At 34.3% G+C, this 15783-nt stretch overlaps 2 protein-coding genes and 1 long non-coding RNA gene across 3 annotated transcripts; 2 read left to right on the top strand and 1 right to left on the bottom strand.

The window, feature by feature from the left end:
- Positions 1-2728: 2728 nt before the first annotated feature.
- On the top strand, positions 2729-3898 carry LOC115719700 (probable CCR4-associated factor 1 homolog 9). Its single transcript, XM_030648845.2, has one exon. It carries the CDS (start codon positions 2820-2822, stop codon positions 3834-3836), a length of 1017 nt encoding a protein of 338 aa, XP_030504705.2. The 5' UTR covers positions 2729-2819; the 3' UTR covers positions 3837-3898.
- A 754-nt stretch (positions 3899-4652) lies between these two features.
- LOC115720796 (gibberellin 3-beta-dioxygenase 1-like) lies at positions 4653-7615 on the bottom strand. The gene is made up of 2 exons (XM_030649975.2): positions 7116-7615; positions 4653-5339 (listed from the first exon to the last, which is right to left on the bottom strand). Exons 1-2 carry the CDS (start codon positions 7568-7570, stop codon positions 4763-4765), a joined length of 1032 nt encoding a protein of 343 aa, XP_030505835.2. The 5' UTR covers positions 7571-7615; the 3' UTR covers positions 4653-4762.
- Positions 7616-10051: 2436 nt separating this feature from the next.
- On the top strand, positions 10052-10923 carry LOC133034676 (uncharacterized). Its single transcript, XR_009686072.1, has 2 exons — positions 10052-10317; positions 10719-10923. It is a non-coding gene; the product is annotated as an uncharacterized LOC133034676 (long non-coding RNA).
- The last annotated feature ends 4860 nt before the right edge of the window (positions 10924-15783 follow it).

Raw genomic sequence — 15783 nt, forward strand, 5'->3', positions numbered from 1 at the left:
TTTTTTTACAAAACATGTATAGTGTTTTCATAATAAATAATTTTCAATTACTGATTATTGAATTAAATATTAACTAGGTACATTATACTTATTTTCTACCTTTTTTTTAAAATATGATAGATTATACAATTTCATAGCTATTACTATTAGTAAGTAACACACCAAATTTAGTTTGGATACTTTACCCACACACACATACCCATGTACAATTCAACTCAATTTTTCTAAAAATGCATCATGTATAAAATATTATAAATTTATGGAGTTTTTTTTTTCCACCAATTGTTTAAATATATAGTTCTACCATATTTATCTTTTAAATTAATTTACTTTATTAATTTTCTTTTATATTAAAAAAAATAATTTCTATTAATCAAACCGAACATCCACAAGGAGATTCTCCTTCAAAAGAGATACTTACAACTCTTTTATATTTTTAAGACTAATTTTATTTATGCTAGACAACTTTCTTTTTTACACTTACTTTTGAAACTCTCTTTAATGTTACTATCTACATAACTAGATTCATACACTTTTTCTCATTTATACACAATTTAAGTTTAGCAAAATATTATAAATTACACATGCTAATACATTCTTATGAATATAATATAATTTTTATCATAAATTTTTTTAACAACAAAAAATTACATGTATATATACACACTACCATATAACTTTTATTTGACTTTAGCAAAAAAAAACTATCTTATGTGACGAGGTACAAATTAAAATTAGTAGAATTACCCTATATATTTTAGAGAAAAAAAAAAGCAAATATTAATCCATTATAAAATCAAGAGAAAAAAAAAGCAAATATTAATCTGAGAAGGGTAACAAAGGAATTCACCTAAAAGCCTGGGACAAACTCTGCCTCCCCAAATCCCTAGGGGGTTTGGGCTTCCGAAAATCCAAAGAAATGAACCAAGCTTTCCTCGCTAAGTGGGGGTGGAATCTTTTGACAGGGAACCAGTCTTTATGCTGCCGTATCCTTGAGGCCAAATACCTTAAAGGAAAGTCCTTTCTAGATTGTGTTCCGAAAGCCTCGGACTCGTGGTTTTGGAAGAATGTAACTAAATCAAGAGACGTCATCCGTAAAGGGGCTTGTAAGCGAGTGGCCGATGGCCAGGATACCAACATTTGGTTGGACCCTTGGATTGCGCATCTAAAGGGCTTCACTCCCCATTCTAGTGGGCGGGTAGTGAGTAGGGAGACCAAGGTAGCCGAGCTCCTGTTACAGAATGGTGGATGGAATATCCAAAAGCTCCACCATTTGTTTAATCAAGAAACAATCTCTGCTATCCTGAGTGAGGGTGTTCCTGCTGGTCGAGGCAAGGATAGCTGGTTTTGGACCTTGGAAAGTAATGGTCGGTTCTCCTGCAAATCAGCGTACTTGGCCCAGACTGTGGATAGTTCGAGCCCTAGAGAGGTTGCTCCCTCTATGTGGAACAAGCTTTGGAATAGTAAAATTCCAGAGAGACTCAAGGTCCTTTGGTGGTGTATTCTGTCCAAGGCTCTCCCAGTTCGATCGGTGTTAGGTAGAAGGTTTCCTATTGAGGATGAGAGTTGCCCCCTGTGCGGAACAGAAAGTGAAACTATGGAGCATTTATTTCTCTCTTGTAATGTTGCCTTTCACCTATGGCGGTCCTCTCCTTGGGGTATCTTCCCTATCTGTGATGCTGGTATAAGAATGTGGGATTGGGTTAAGTTCTTATGGGATCTCAAAAACAAAGGAATTAATGAGCAGGAGACCTTTTTATATGCTTCGCTCATCATTGACACAATCTGGCGGACCCGGAATGAAAAGGTACACAATAGTAGTCCGGTGGATATCTTTAAATGTATAGACTCTGTTCGTTTTTCTTTTGCAGATCATCATGCTTACTTGCTCCCTTGTCCAACCCGCTGCCTGACGGAATCTTGGAGTCCACCCCCACAGGATTGGTTGAAGCTCAACTGCGACGTTAGAGTGGGGATGGATAGCATGCGCGCTACTGTGGTTGCAAGGGATCACGTCGGCAAGGTGATCTGGGTTTCTACAAAAAGACTGGATTTTTCTAATGCTCTCTGTGGGGAAGCGGCGGCTTGCTGTTTGGCTATAGAGGAGGCTAAAACTCGTGGTATTGAGTTCCTTATTGTGGAGAGTGACTCGAGGGTGGTGATCAACGCTCTTAATGGGAAGGAGTCCTGTTGGGAGCTTGATAACTATGTCTCTTTTTGTAAAAATACCTCCACCTCTTTTATTGGTTGTACTTTTCAATTTGTTCGTAGACAGTGTAATTTTATAGCCCATAATGTGGTTAACTGGGCATTTTCCCATCAGAAGTTTGGCTCTTTGCCAATTTTCTCTATGCCTAATATTATATTTTGTAATGACCGCGAGGTCTAACAGTTTCTCATCTAATACAAGTACGCTTTTCTTCAAAAAAAAAAAAAATCTATTATAAAATCAGAGAAAATAATAAATATTTTATGCAATCTGAACAAAATTGTTACAAGTGGGTAAGTCATGAAAAATTGAAAATGTTGGTTGTGACACGTGCTAAAACTTTGTAATACAACTAGAAAGAATATTAAATAATTAATTTGTTTGCCACTATCCCAATTCTCAAGTTGAGCCGAAAACGTGAAAGAAATGTTCGAAAAAGGAAGGAAACCCCAATTACCCAAATATCCAAAACCAATATAATTAATTAATTAATTAAAATTAAGATAATTATAGGCGGAGAGAGAGAGAGAGGAGCCAAAGACGGACCAAGTCTGATCCGTTACTTGTTTTAGTCAAAAGCAAACGCGTTCAACTCATTTCTCCACTTACAATGAACCCTCTCTCTCTCTCTCTCTCTCTCTCTTCCAAGCAACATCCCCCACCTTCATCACTTACCTCTTTACATATATTTATATATATATCAACTCTCTCTTCACCCAAATCAGATACAGAACAACAAAATCATTCTCAATCTCATCCACAATTAATATATTCCAAGATGTTTAAGCAAGATTTAATCTCTAATCCCAAACCGATTGTGATTCGGGAAGTTTGGGCCGAAAATTTGGAATCCGAATTCGATTTGATCGGACAACTCATCGATCAATATCCTTACATCTCAATGGATACGGAGTTTCCCGGTGTAGTTTTTAGGCCAGCTATGGATTCTAACCGACCTTATCAACCTCGTAAAGTACGACCCTCAGATCACTACAAACTACTCAAATCCAACGTCGACGAGCTTAATCTCATCCAAGTCGGTTTAACTCTGACCGATTCTCACGGAAACCTACCGGATCTCGGTCAAGACAGCCGTTTCATATGGGAGTTTAATTTCAACGATTTTGATATGGCGCGTGATAAATACGCTCCCGATTCGATCGAGTTGTTGCGTCGTCAAGGGATCGATTTCGACAGGAACTTGAGCGATGGGATTGAATCGGCTCGGTTCGCCGAGCTTATGATGTCTTCTGGTTTGGTCTGTAACGACGCCGTTAGCTGGGTGACTTTTCACAGCGCTTACGATTTTGGTTATCTTGTTAAGATTTTGACGAATCGGAATCTTCCTGGAGCGTTGGATGAGTTTCTTAGGGTTGTGAGAGTGTTTTTTGGGAACAGAGTTTACGACGTGAAACACATGATTAGGTTCTGTAATAGTTTGTACGGAGGATTGGATCGGGTTGCCAAAACCCTAGAGGTGAAAAGGGCGGTCGGAAAATGTCACCAGGCCGGTTCAGATAGTCTGCTGACGTGGCACGCTTTCCAAAAGATGAGAGACGTGTATTTTGTGAGTGCTGCGGCTGCGGAGAGCCACGCTGGCGTGTTGTTTGGATTGGAAGTGTATTGATTTTGTAATTAATTTAAAAATTCAAATTATAATAGAAATTAATTCATTATTTGATGATTAAATATTATTTTTGATTTTTGTGGTTTGATAATTTTTTTTAATATAACTAATTAACTTGAACATAATTAACCATTTTTGTGATAATTAACAAAAAAAATTAATTCAAAATTTTAGTTTTATTATTTTAAAAAATACGAAATTTATTTTATGAAGATGATATTCTGTAATTTTTACAATAGTATTTCTACTTATTTTATTTATTGGAATCAATTATTGAGTATAGATTAGATTAAATTGGTAAAGTAAGAGAATTAAAGTCATGGATTCTTTTGTTATAATTGGGCAAGCCTTCGTTGACCGAAACATCTATAGGAAAATGAGTGTCACGTGAATGAACAAGGGAAGTTACTCTTTTCCCAAATGAAAGTAAGGGATTTTTTCTTTATTTTTGCATATGAAAAGAACAAAACACTTAAAAGGTAACTAGTCATTGTAGGGTAACTATAAAGTGGCATTTAGTTGGAAGTAATAAAATAGAATGAAAATGATACAATTTTTATTCCATTCCTTTATTTGTTGTATTTCGTGGCACGTTTACAATACAATATTTAGAATCGAAATAAATTAATGAAAAAATATAACGGAATAAATGAAGAATAATTAGAATCAATATTTGTAATATGTTTGTTTACTAAATTTTTTAAAAATGGAATATTGACTTTCGGCTCTTGGATCAGTTTTTTTGAATTTTTTGTGACTTTTTTTTTTATAAGATGAATGAGGTTCTATCTCAAAATTAATGGGAGAAGCAGTTCATTAATGAAATTTTATTATTATTATTATTAAGGTTAAAAAACATGAGAGAAAGATCAAAGAGATGAGAACTTTTTTGTGAGATCAAAATAAAGTTATATGTAACAACAAGTTCAATTCTTGATAAACTCAAGTGCCTTGGTATTGTGTTTTGCCTTAATCTCAAGATATTCTTTCCATGTCACAGAACGATACAAAGGAAGATGATCAATATTACCAAGTTGAATCAACGGCGATAGTTTCACATCATTTGATGGGCCATAGAAATTTGCCACTGAAACTCGATGATGCGTATTGTTCACAACTGCACAATGCAACACACTCTTAAATTGTCCATTAGATAGAATTTGCATCAAATCTCCAAGATTGACAATGAGTGCACCATTGAGTGGATGCACTGGCACCCACCCAATCTCTTCCTTGAAGATTTGGAGACCAGTGTGTGTGTTGCTTTGGTATAGTACAGTGAGGAATGAGGTGTCTGTGTGAGCGGCCAAGCCCATGGCTTTGGTGGGATCAGGACAGATTGGGTATGAGTTTAACTGAAGTGGGCCGTATGGATTCTTCCACCCTGTTTTGGGCTTAACTTGTTTCGTATCTTCTTGGGTCAGGCCCAAAGACCCAAACATCAAGTCTAATAGGGTTTCAGCTAATTTGTTCATCTCATTTCGGCACATTACCATCACATCGCTACAAGTAGGAACAAGAAAAGCCGTTAATATTATATAATACAAAATGTGATGGAAAATCACTCTATTTGTTACACAAAAGTATCATTTTTGCCACTAACCGTAAGCATATTTATGTTTTCGGCACTTATAATTTTATATGACGCTATGCATTATAGTTATAATAGATATTCTGTTTCATTTTAGAAAATTCGAAATAATTTATGGTGTCGAAAAAAAATTTAAAAAATTCAATTACATGTGTATAAAATAAAAAATAAAATAAGTGATAATTTGAATGTAATTTCTATAGGTGACAAAAATAAATAAATACTCTTACAATAAAGGTAAAAGTGATGTCCCTAATAGGCGGAAAAGTTTAATTTTTGGCGGTAATAATATCTAAGTTATATTTTTAAAACTATGTAAGTACCTGATTGTTAAATGTCAAATTATTATCCACATGTCATTTTCTTATTGGTATATTTAAACTATTTTTTTTAAAAAAATAAAAATTTAATGATGAGGACCAATTAAGGATTGCCACATGGCTAACACTTAATAGTCATATACCTACAAAAGTTCAGAAATATAACTTAAGTATAATTATCGCAAAAAATTAAACTTAAATATTTATTTACAACTGAAAGTTAAACTTAAGTATTTATATCTCAAATTACTAAAAAAAAAAATCTTATTTATAGGGCTAGCAACTTTTAATATTTTCTTGTGGACACCATTAAATTATTAATAATAATAACAGTAATAAATAAAAAAAAGAAATATGTTAAGGGCCAAACGCTACAAGATGATATGCTATTATTGGTGTAATTTCATATAGAGTTTTATATATTTTAATTTAACGCCAATCACTACAAAAAATCTTACTTTTAGTCACAACAAATTTTCTGACTAAAAGTAAAAAAATTGTGACTAATTATAAACCATGATTCATATGTTGTGACTAGGTCCGTGGCTAAAAGTATTAGTCACAAAAATTAAAATTTTTTGTGACTAAATGTATTTTTAGTCACAATACTTGTTGTGATTAAAACTAAATTAGTGACAACTTGTAACTAAATACAATGTTAGTAATATTTTGTTGCGACTAAAAGTCACATTTAATCACAAAAAAAATTATATTGTGACTAAAAAGTTATCACTAAAAGTAACAGTTTTTTGCAGCGAATTTATCTTAACACTCCACATCGGTATAGTGTTACTAATGCTCTTAAAACAAACCCACAAGCACAATAATAATTGTCCCCTTGGATTAAAGTATTATTTTAGGGCTCGTTTGGAACGCCGTATTAGGTCGTATTGTATTGTATTGTATTATATTGAATGAGATTATATATCATACTTTTATATAATACTATGTTAAACTTTAATTTGTACTAAAATATTATATATTTAGGTGTCCATAAAAGTTATTACCACATATAGTTTTACATAAAAATATTGTATAAAATACAATTCAATATAATACAATACAATACAATACGACCTAATACGGCGTTCCAAACGAGCCCTTAAAACAATTTTTAGTCACCTGACAGGCATCCTAGGAAGCAACCATTGCCATTCGAATAAAGTTTGAATTTATTTGTTTTATTGTTGTTCTGTCTTCCTTCGTTATAATAGTATTACATAGCTAAACTACATTTCAATAACCATCGTGTCGTTTTATTTTTAATATACAAAAATATTTTCAATTTTTTTCAAATAAATATTATTTAATGGACAAAATTAAGAAAAATTATAAATTTTCAAATATCTATTTATTAATTTTACGTACCAGAAATGATTGCGCTGATGATGATCATGTGGCCAAAGTTTGTGAACATCTTCTTTGGGAGATTCAAAGATGGTAAACCCCTCAGACCACATTCTCTTCGGATGCAAACACGATTTTCGAGAGGTTCCATACCCACTAAAGCTATTGGCTGATCTAAAGGCTTGGAGCTTCTGATCAAACGGTAGAGAAAACAATCGACGAGTCTGGAGCTCAACTTCATCAAGTAGTTGAGAGGAAACACCATGGTTGATCACATGAAAAATACCCCATTTCTCACATGCATGTCTTATGAGAGAAATGGCATTTGGGTCCAAAAGATCAATTGTGGGTATTGATTCTAACAAGTTCTCATCACAAGGGTTGAGCACCCATGTGTGGGACTCAGGTACTTTGGTTGTAGAAATAAAGTCGATTGGGGCAATGCATTGATACTCTGAGTCTGAGGTAATTGACATAATATTCAAATAAGTGTTTAAATTACTCTCTCTTTTATCTATAGCCATTCAATCATTCTTATATCTATGTGGATAAAGACCAACTATGTAATGAAACTGACGAGAAAAGGTGCATGCGTGTATATCATGATGTGTGTGGCATTTGGATAAAGATTATTAATCAGTAATTAATATGAATTGCCGTTATTTTCAAGAAGGAAATTTGAGTCAGAATTCTCCAATCTACACATGGAAGATACAACTCTTATTGTAACTCATTCATTAGTAGTATATGTACGTTACTAATTAGCAAACAAGATAAATATTTAAGGGGTTTTTTCATTAATGTACAACAAAAATTAATATATTACAAAAAATGTGCAAAAAAATTTAATTATAAAAACTCATACATTTTAATAACATATTTACTAATATTTAAATCATTCAATATAATATTTACTAAACTTACTATAAATATATATGTATTCATAATATTCTTTAAATGTAAATTATAAATTAAGGAGTTGTGTAGTCATTATAACATGTGACTTTAAATTTTATTATTTATGATTATTGATTTGATACTTATAATAGTTACTAATATATGTATGGAAGAAGTACATGATGAAAAAAATGAAATTTAAGAAGAAGACTAATAGTAATTTAATTAAAAGAATAAAATTATATAAATTTATTATATTAATGAAATATTTTATTTATAATAATATTATTGTTATTGTTTAAATTATTATAATTTATAATTATAAATATAATAATATACTATGTTTATTATAGTAATGTTTTAAATTTTTTTTAATAATAATATAACATGTTTATTTAGAAAAAAAAAATAAACACTTTTACACAAGAAACATGGTAAATATTTTTTGTTATTATAATATAAATGTTTATGATTTATTTTAGTGTGATTTATTATATATTATGTTTATTTATAGTGTATATATTATAAAATATACGATTTATTATATATATAAGTTGTTTTATAAAAAATAAATAAACATGTTTAAAAATGAAATAAAATATATAATAAATATACTATTTTTTATGTACAGTATAAATGTTTATTATCCATTTTACTATAATTTATTATAAATATATGTTTATTTTAACAAAATATTTAATAAAAATAATAAACAATAATGTATTAATAATTTATATCTATGTTTATTTAAAATTAAGTAAAAAAAAACGCATATGTTCAAAAAATAAAATTAAATAAATAATAAACAGTTTAATATAATAAATATACTATTTTTTTTGTATAGTATAAATGTTTATTATCCATTTTACTATAATTTATTATAACTATATATATATATATTTATTTTTACAAAATATTTAATAAAAATAATAAACAATAATGTATTAATAATTTATATCTATGTTTATTTAAAATAAAGTAAAAAAAAACGTATATTTTTACTAGTCATAAATATATATTTTATATTTATAATTAATCTATATTTTTTTATCAATATATTTATCTTTATTATTTGATAAATCACATGTTTATTAAAAAAAATAAACAATTTCATCAAATTAATGAAATATTTAGAATAATCATGATTATCTATGTATTGATTTTGAAAAATATACCTGCCTAATACAAATTTTATTATTTATTAGTAATATCCTTATATTGATTATGGTTTGTAATTATTAACATATAAATTTGGTTATTTAGAAAGCTTTCTCATTAATATAATACAAATTAGCCATAAAAATAGTTATAAAAAGGATAAAAATCTAATTATGGTAATCATTCACATTAATACATCCAATATAATTAAATTAAGAATTTGTATGATTTTATGTAAAAATATTTTTAAATGTGTACATTGTAACAATTAATTTTTTTTGCACATTTTTTGTAATTAATTAAGAAAATGTATACATTTATGTAAAATGCCCAATATTTAATTTAAATTACATGAAAAATCACCATAATTTTTGTATTTTAAATTTTAAGTATGAGAAGGCTGCTATGTTTTGTTTATATGCAGTATTATGGGTCACGCGCGGAGAGAAAGTGTCACAAGATGTATAGTAGTCCGTCGATTAACTTGTTGAAGTCATATATGAGAATTTTATGTGAGCTAATATGTAAAGACCGCATTTGATGAGTACCTTAAATTATTAAATAATTAGGGTTTATGTATGAGATTTTATTATCATTAACAAATAATACGATTATGGGAATTTATTTGAGTTCATATATTTATTTATTATGTTATTTATGTAATTTCTTAATTTCTGTGAATGTGTTCGGAAGCTGTGGAAAGCGACGTTGGGCCTATAGAGAGTCGCATTTTATATAGTTTAGAATAATATCGGAGTATTATAGTAGATTTTAGAAGCGTTAGAATTGTCGGGGTTTTAATTACCAACTTACCCTTTTTAGTTGGTTAATATAAGGATTTTAGTTAAGGGCAATTTAGTAAATTGCCAAAGGAAGATTTTGTCTTATTTGGTTTTATTTAAAATCTGAATTTAAGCATTTCTTTTTTTAAAAAAAAAAGAAAGAAAGTCAATTATTCTTTGTGTGAAGAAGTAAAAAGAAAAACCTAGAAAATCACTTCTCTCTTTCCCTCTTTCTCTCGATTTGGTAGGAACCAGCACTAAGCTGGGATTTTCTTTGCTCAATTCACCTAGTTGTTGTTGTAATTGAAGCTCTAATTCAAGGGCCCTGTTAAACGTCGAGCTGCACTTCCACTCAGGCTGACCGGCACACTTGAGCACGGAACGAGGTAAGATAGCGTAAGAGTATATATATGAATGTATATGTCTGTTTTGAATATTATACTACTAGCACTAATATAAAATGATTATTGGAGTGTTAGCATAGTATTGCACGTTAATATAATTACGGTGTTACCAACACGAGTACCCAGGGTACGTCGTGTTCGTGGTACAACACTTAGTAATTTCCGGGAGTACAGATAGGGCTCTACCATCACAAGTACAAGTTGGTACTTTAGTGCATTTGGTATAGTAGTCGTACTACCCCTAAGAACGTTCTTAATCATCTGGTGAGCTTCGTTGTTAAGCTCAGGGCAGCTTAATCATAAAGCTGGCAGCGTGCTACTTTTATATATTTCTTGCATATCTTACTGAGTCCGTTGACTCATCAGTTTGCTACCTTGTGTAGGTAAAGGAAAAGCAAAGCTGGAGGAACAGTGAGGCGGAACTCGGCATGATTGTACATATCGCGGCAGTGCAACCTGGAGGGTTTCGGTTTACTTGTATTTTGGAGTCTGTATTTTGAGAATGCATATCCGCTAAACTTTAAAAAAAAAAAATATATATGTATATAGTAGTAATGTACCTTTAATTTGTATTTTGATACTCGGGATCCCGATCCATAAGATTATTAATATATAAATTATTAAAAATAATTTTCGAATTTATTATTATAAAATACGGGCGTTACAGTTTGGTATCAGAGCCACTGGGTTGTCCACTGAAGACCGTCAAGATATGTACAATCAAGGCCAGTGTCGAGTTCAACTCACGGTTCCGTAAGCTTTATTTCTTTTTGCAAACTAATTTAAGATATGTTGTGTTGTATATATGATTGAATAAGATGTTTTAAATTTTAATTGCGGTCTTGAAAGTATTTTGACCACTGTCTGACCTACGTGCCTTGTGGGTTCGCAGGCTAAGTCCTAAATAATGGACGACCAGCGAAACATTAGAAGGTAGGGTGAATTGGTTGAGACCGGAGGTGGTCGGGGTGGTAGAAATCCCCAAAACCCCCGTGGACGCGGTAGAGGCCGCGGTCGAGTCCCGAGAGGTGGACAGGAGAATCCACCTCAGGCCCCTGTTGATTGGGAACAAAGGTTTGCCGAGATGCAAACTAGAATTGAGCAACAAGAAGAAGAGATCCGACGACTCAGGCAACGGGATGCCCCTGTTGAGCCTCCCCTGCAACCGCCTGTTGCGGTTCCTGCAGCCCCTGCGGTGCCAGCTGAGCAACATGTTGCTGGTAACCGCATGGAGCCTTTATATGAGAGGTTCAGAAAGCAAGCGCCTCCAGTATTTCTGGGAGGCCCTGATGTTTTAAAAGCTGAGCAGTGGTTGACCGTTATTGAGAAAATATTGAATTTTATGGGAGTGGTCGGAAATGATAGGGTGGCATGTGCCACATTTCAATTTCAAGAGGATGCCCTGATTTGGTGGGAAATGGTATCCCTCACCAGGGATGTGACCAGAATGACCTGGGAAGAGTTCCGGGAATTGTTCAACGCCAAATATTACAATGAGGCGGTCCGCAGTGCTAAGCGGAAGGAATTTGTTGAGTTGGTACAAGGTGAGGGTATGACAGTAACCGAGTATACCACCAAGTTTGATCGCTTGGCTAAGTTAGCCTCCGGAATTGTACCAACAGACTTCAGTAAGAAAGAAAAGTATTTGGCTGGGCTGAATGCCAAAATCAGACATGACCTGGTTATTACAACGAGTGATACAACAACTTATGCAGAAATGGTTGATAAGGCTCTTCGAGCAGAAGGGGCAGTTAAATTTTTACAAGAAACTCGAGAGTCTTCTAGTGTTGGTGGTATCACTACTCTCCCTATGTCGGGTCCTGAGAAAGAGAGTGGGGGTTCTACCTTTGAACAGAAGAAAAGAACTTTTCCATCTTCGGGAAGTTCAGGGCAAGGAAAAAGGTTTCGAGGAAACCAGAATAGAGGAGGACGTCAGACTTATTCTTATCCTGAGTGCCCGCGTTGCAAGAAGCATCATCCCGGGGTTTGTAACCGAAGAGCCTGTTTCCAGTGTGGTTCGGTGGGACATCTCAGGAAAGACTGTCCTCAGTTGAAGAAAGAGGAACCGAAGCCCGAGGTCAAACCCGTACCTGCACCTGCTCGTGTCTTTGCTATAACTCAGGCAGATGCTGCTGCCAGTCCTTCAGTAGTTGCAGGTCAGCTTCTAATCAATGGTTTTGCTTATACTGTTTTATTTGATTCGGGTGCTACTCGGTCTTATGTGTCATCAAGACTTCTTGATCAGTTTGATAGGCCTAGTGATGTTCTCGAGACGGGGTTTGGAACCCTGTTGCCTAATGGAGAATTAATTATTTCAAGAAAGTGGATTAGGTCAGTAATAATTAGAATTGAAGATAGAGAATTGAGTGCTGATCTCGTGGAGTTGCCATTGGCCGAATTTGACATTATACTTGGTATGGACTTTTTGTCCAAATACTCTGCTAGTATTGATTGTAAACGGAAAATGGTAACTTTTGAACCGGAAAATGAGGAACCTTTTGTTTTTGTTGGTTCGGTCCAAGGTTCTCGTGTCCCAAGAATCTCAGCGTTGAAAGCTAGGGATTTATTACGAGATGGGTGTGTTGGATTTCTGGCAGTGGTAGTGGATTCCAGTAAACCTGTGTTACTTGGACCAGAAGAAGTTAAAGTGGTTAAGGAATTCCTGGATGTATTTCCAGAGGAATTGCCGGGATTACCACCTCAGCGGGAGATAGATTTCATCATTGATTTAATTCCTGGAGCGGAACCTGTTTCAAAGGCACCCTACCGAATGGCACCTGCTGAATTAAAAGAACTAAAGATACAACTCCAAGGGATGTTGGATCTAGGGTTTACTCGGCCTAGTGTGTCACCTTGGGGAGCCCCTGTGCTATTCGTGAAGAAGAAAGATGGAACTCTTCGTATGTGTATTGATTATCGGGAGCTGAATAAGTTAACCATTAAGAATAAATATCCTCTGCCCAGAATTGATGATTTGTTTGACCAACTTCAGGGTAAGACTGTATTCTCTAAGATTGACTTGAGGTCTGGGTATCATCAATTGAGAATTCGAGAAGAGGATATCCCGAAGACAGCTTTCCGAACCAGGTATGGTCATTATGAATTCCTGGTTATGTCTTTTGGGTTAACAAATGCACCGGCAGCTTTTATGGATCTCATGAATAGGGTATTCAAGGATTTCCTCGATAATTTTGTAATTGTATTTATCGATGATATTCTTGTGTACTCTCGGTCAGAAGCAGAACATGAGCAACATCTTCGAATGGTTCTGCAGCGACTTAGGGATCATAAACTTTATGCAAAATTCAAAAAGTGTGAGTTTTGGCTGTCACAAGTGTCTTTTCTGGGGCATATTGTTGGAAAAGACGGAATTATGGTTGATCCAGGGAAGATTGAAGCGGTGAAGAATTGGCCTAGACCTAAAACAGTCACTGAGATTCGAAGTTTTCTCGGATTAGCGGGTTATTATCGGCGTTTTGTGGAAGGATTTTCCAAAATTGCGATGCCGTTATCCGAGCTAACTAGGAAAAATCAGCGATTTATATGGTCAGATAAATGTGAAAAGAGTTTTCAAGAGCTGAAGCAACGATTGATTACAGCTCCTGTCCTGGCCTTGCCATCTGATCAAGAAAAGTTTGTAGTATTTTGTGACGCTTCTAGGCAGGGTTTAGGCTGTGTGTTAATGCAAGCAGATAAAGTCATAGCTTATGCTTCTCGGCAACTAAAAGATTATGAGCAGCGTTACCCAACTCACGACCTAGAACTAGCAGCAGTGGTGTTCGCCTTGAAAATTTGGCGACATTACTTGTATGGTGAAAGGTGTGAGATCTATACTGACCACAAGAGTCTCAAGTATTTCTTCACTCAGAAGGATTTGAATATGAGACAGAGAAGGTGGTTAGAATTGGTAAAAGACTATGACTGTGAAATCCTGTATCATCCTGGAAAGGCAAATGTTGTGGCTGATGCTTTAAGCAGAAAAGGACCTGATCAGATATCTAACATGGTTATGATTTCCTCTCAGCTAGCTTCGGAAATGACAAGAGCAAACATTGAGTTGGTGACTGAGAAATTATTTAATCTGACACTTCAGTCAGATTTGTTGGAAAGAATCAGAATGGCTCAGTTAGAAGATTCAGAATTGACTAAGATTCGAGAAGATGTCTTAGCAGACAAAGCTAAGGACTTCTCCATTTCTAACAATGGAATGCTGTTGTTTAAAGCACGGGTGTGTGTCCCTGATTTCAGTGAGCTTAAAAAGGAAATTTTAGAAGAAGCGCATACTACCCCTTACTCATTACATCCAGGAACCACCAAAATGTATCAAGATTTGAAGCCCTATTTCTGGTGGTATGGGATGAAGAGGGATGTAGTGGACTATGTCACTAAATGCTTAACCTGTCAGCAAATCAAAGCTGAGCATCAACGACCGGCGGGGTTACTTCAGCCATTAACACTTCCGGAATGGAAGTGGGAAGACATTGCGATGGACTTTGTGGTCGGCTTGCCTAGAACCACAGGAATGTACGACTCAGTTTGGGTTGTGGTGGATCGTTTTACAAAGTCAGCACATTTCTTACCTGTTAAAGTAACCTATTCAGTGGATCAGTATGCTGATTTGTATGTGAAAGAAATTGTTCGTCTTCATGGAGTACCGAAGTCAATCGTTTCAGATAGGGATCCTAAATTTACCTCAAAGTTTTGGGTAAGTTTGCAAAAGGCTATGGGAACTAATTTGAAATTCAGCACAGCCTTTCACCCTCAAACAGATGGACAATCTGAACGAACCATCCAGATACTTGAAGACTTGTTACGAGCTTGTGTCATGGATTTTGGAGGGTCATGGAGTAAGTATTTGCCTCTGATTGAATTCTCCTATAATAATAGCTATCAAAGTACCATAGGAATGGCTCCCTATGAGCTGCTCTATGGAAGAAAGTGTCGTTCCCCAATTCATTGGGACGAAACAGGAGAACGGAAATACTTGGGCCCTGAATTAGTTCAGAAGACGAATGAAGCAATAGACAAGATCAAAGCTCGAATGCTTGCTTCTCAAAGCAGGCAGAAAAGTTATGCAGATCCTAAGCGACGGGATGTTACATTCCAACCTGGTGATCATGTCTTTCTACGAGTATCCCCGATGAAGGGAATCAGACGCTTTGGAAAGAAAGGTAAATTGAGCCCTAGGTTTATTGGACCTTTTGAAATTCTGGAGAAGGTTGGACAAGTTGCTTATCGGTTAGCCCTACCTCCTTCCTTGTCAGCAGTGCATAACGTGTTTCATGTTTCCATGCTGAGGAAATATGTGTCTGATCCAATGCATGTTCTGAGTTACGAAGCATTGGAATTGCAACCTGATTTATCATATGACGAACAACCAGTGCAAATTCTGGATAAAAAGGAAAAGGTTCTCCGAACCAAAACCATATCATTAGTCAAGATACTCTG

This window comes from Cannabis sativa, chromosome 2, assembly GCF_029168945.1.
Source record: "Cannabis sativa cultivar Pink pepper isolate KNU-18-1 chromosome 2, ASM2916894v1, whole genome shotgun sequence".
Classification (NCBI taxonomy): Eukaryota; Viridiplantae; Streptophyta; class Magnoliopsida; order Rosales; family Cannabaceae; genus Cannabis; species Cannabis sativa.

Bases quoted from the DNA above. Each gene is read 5' to 3' on its own strand.
- LOC115719700 (XM_030648845.2), top strand. From the start codon at position 2,820: ATGAACCCTCTCTCTCTCTCTCTCTCTCTCTCTTCCAAGCAACATCCC.
- LOC115720796 (XM_030649975.2), bottom strand. From the start codon at position 7,570: ATGTCAATTACCTCAGACTCAGAGTATCAATGCATTGCCCCAATCGAC. The intron at 5,340-7,115 runs GTACGTAAAATT...TCCTACTTGTAG, and splicing joins CATCAGCGCAATCATTTCTG to CGATGTGATGGTAATGTGCC.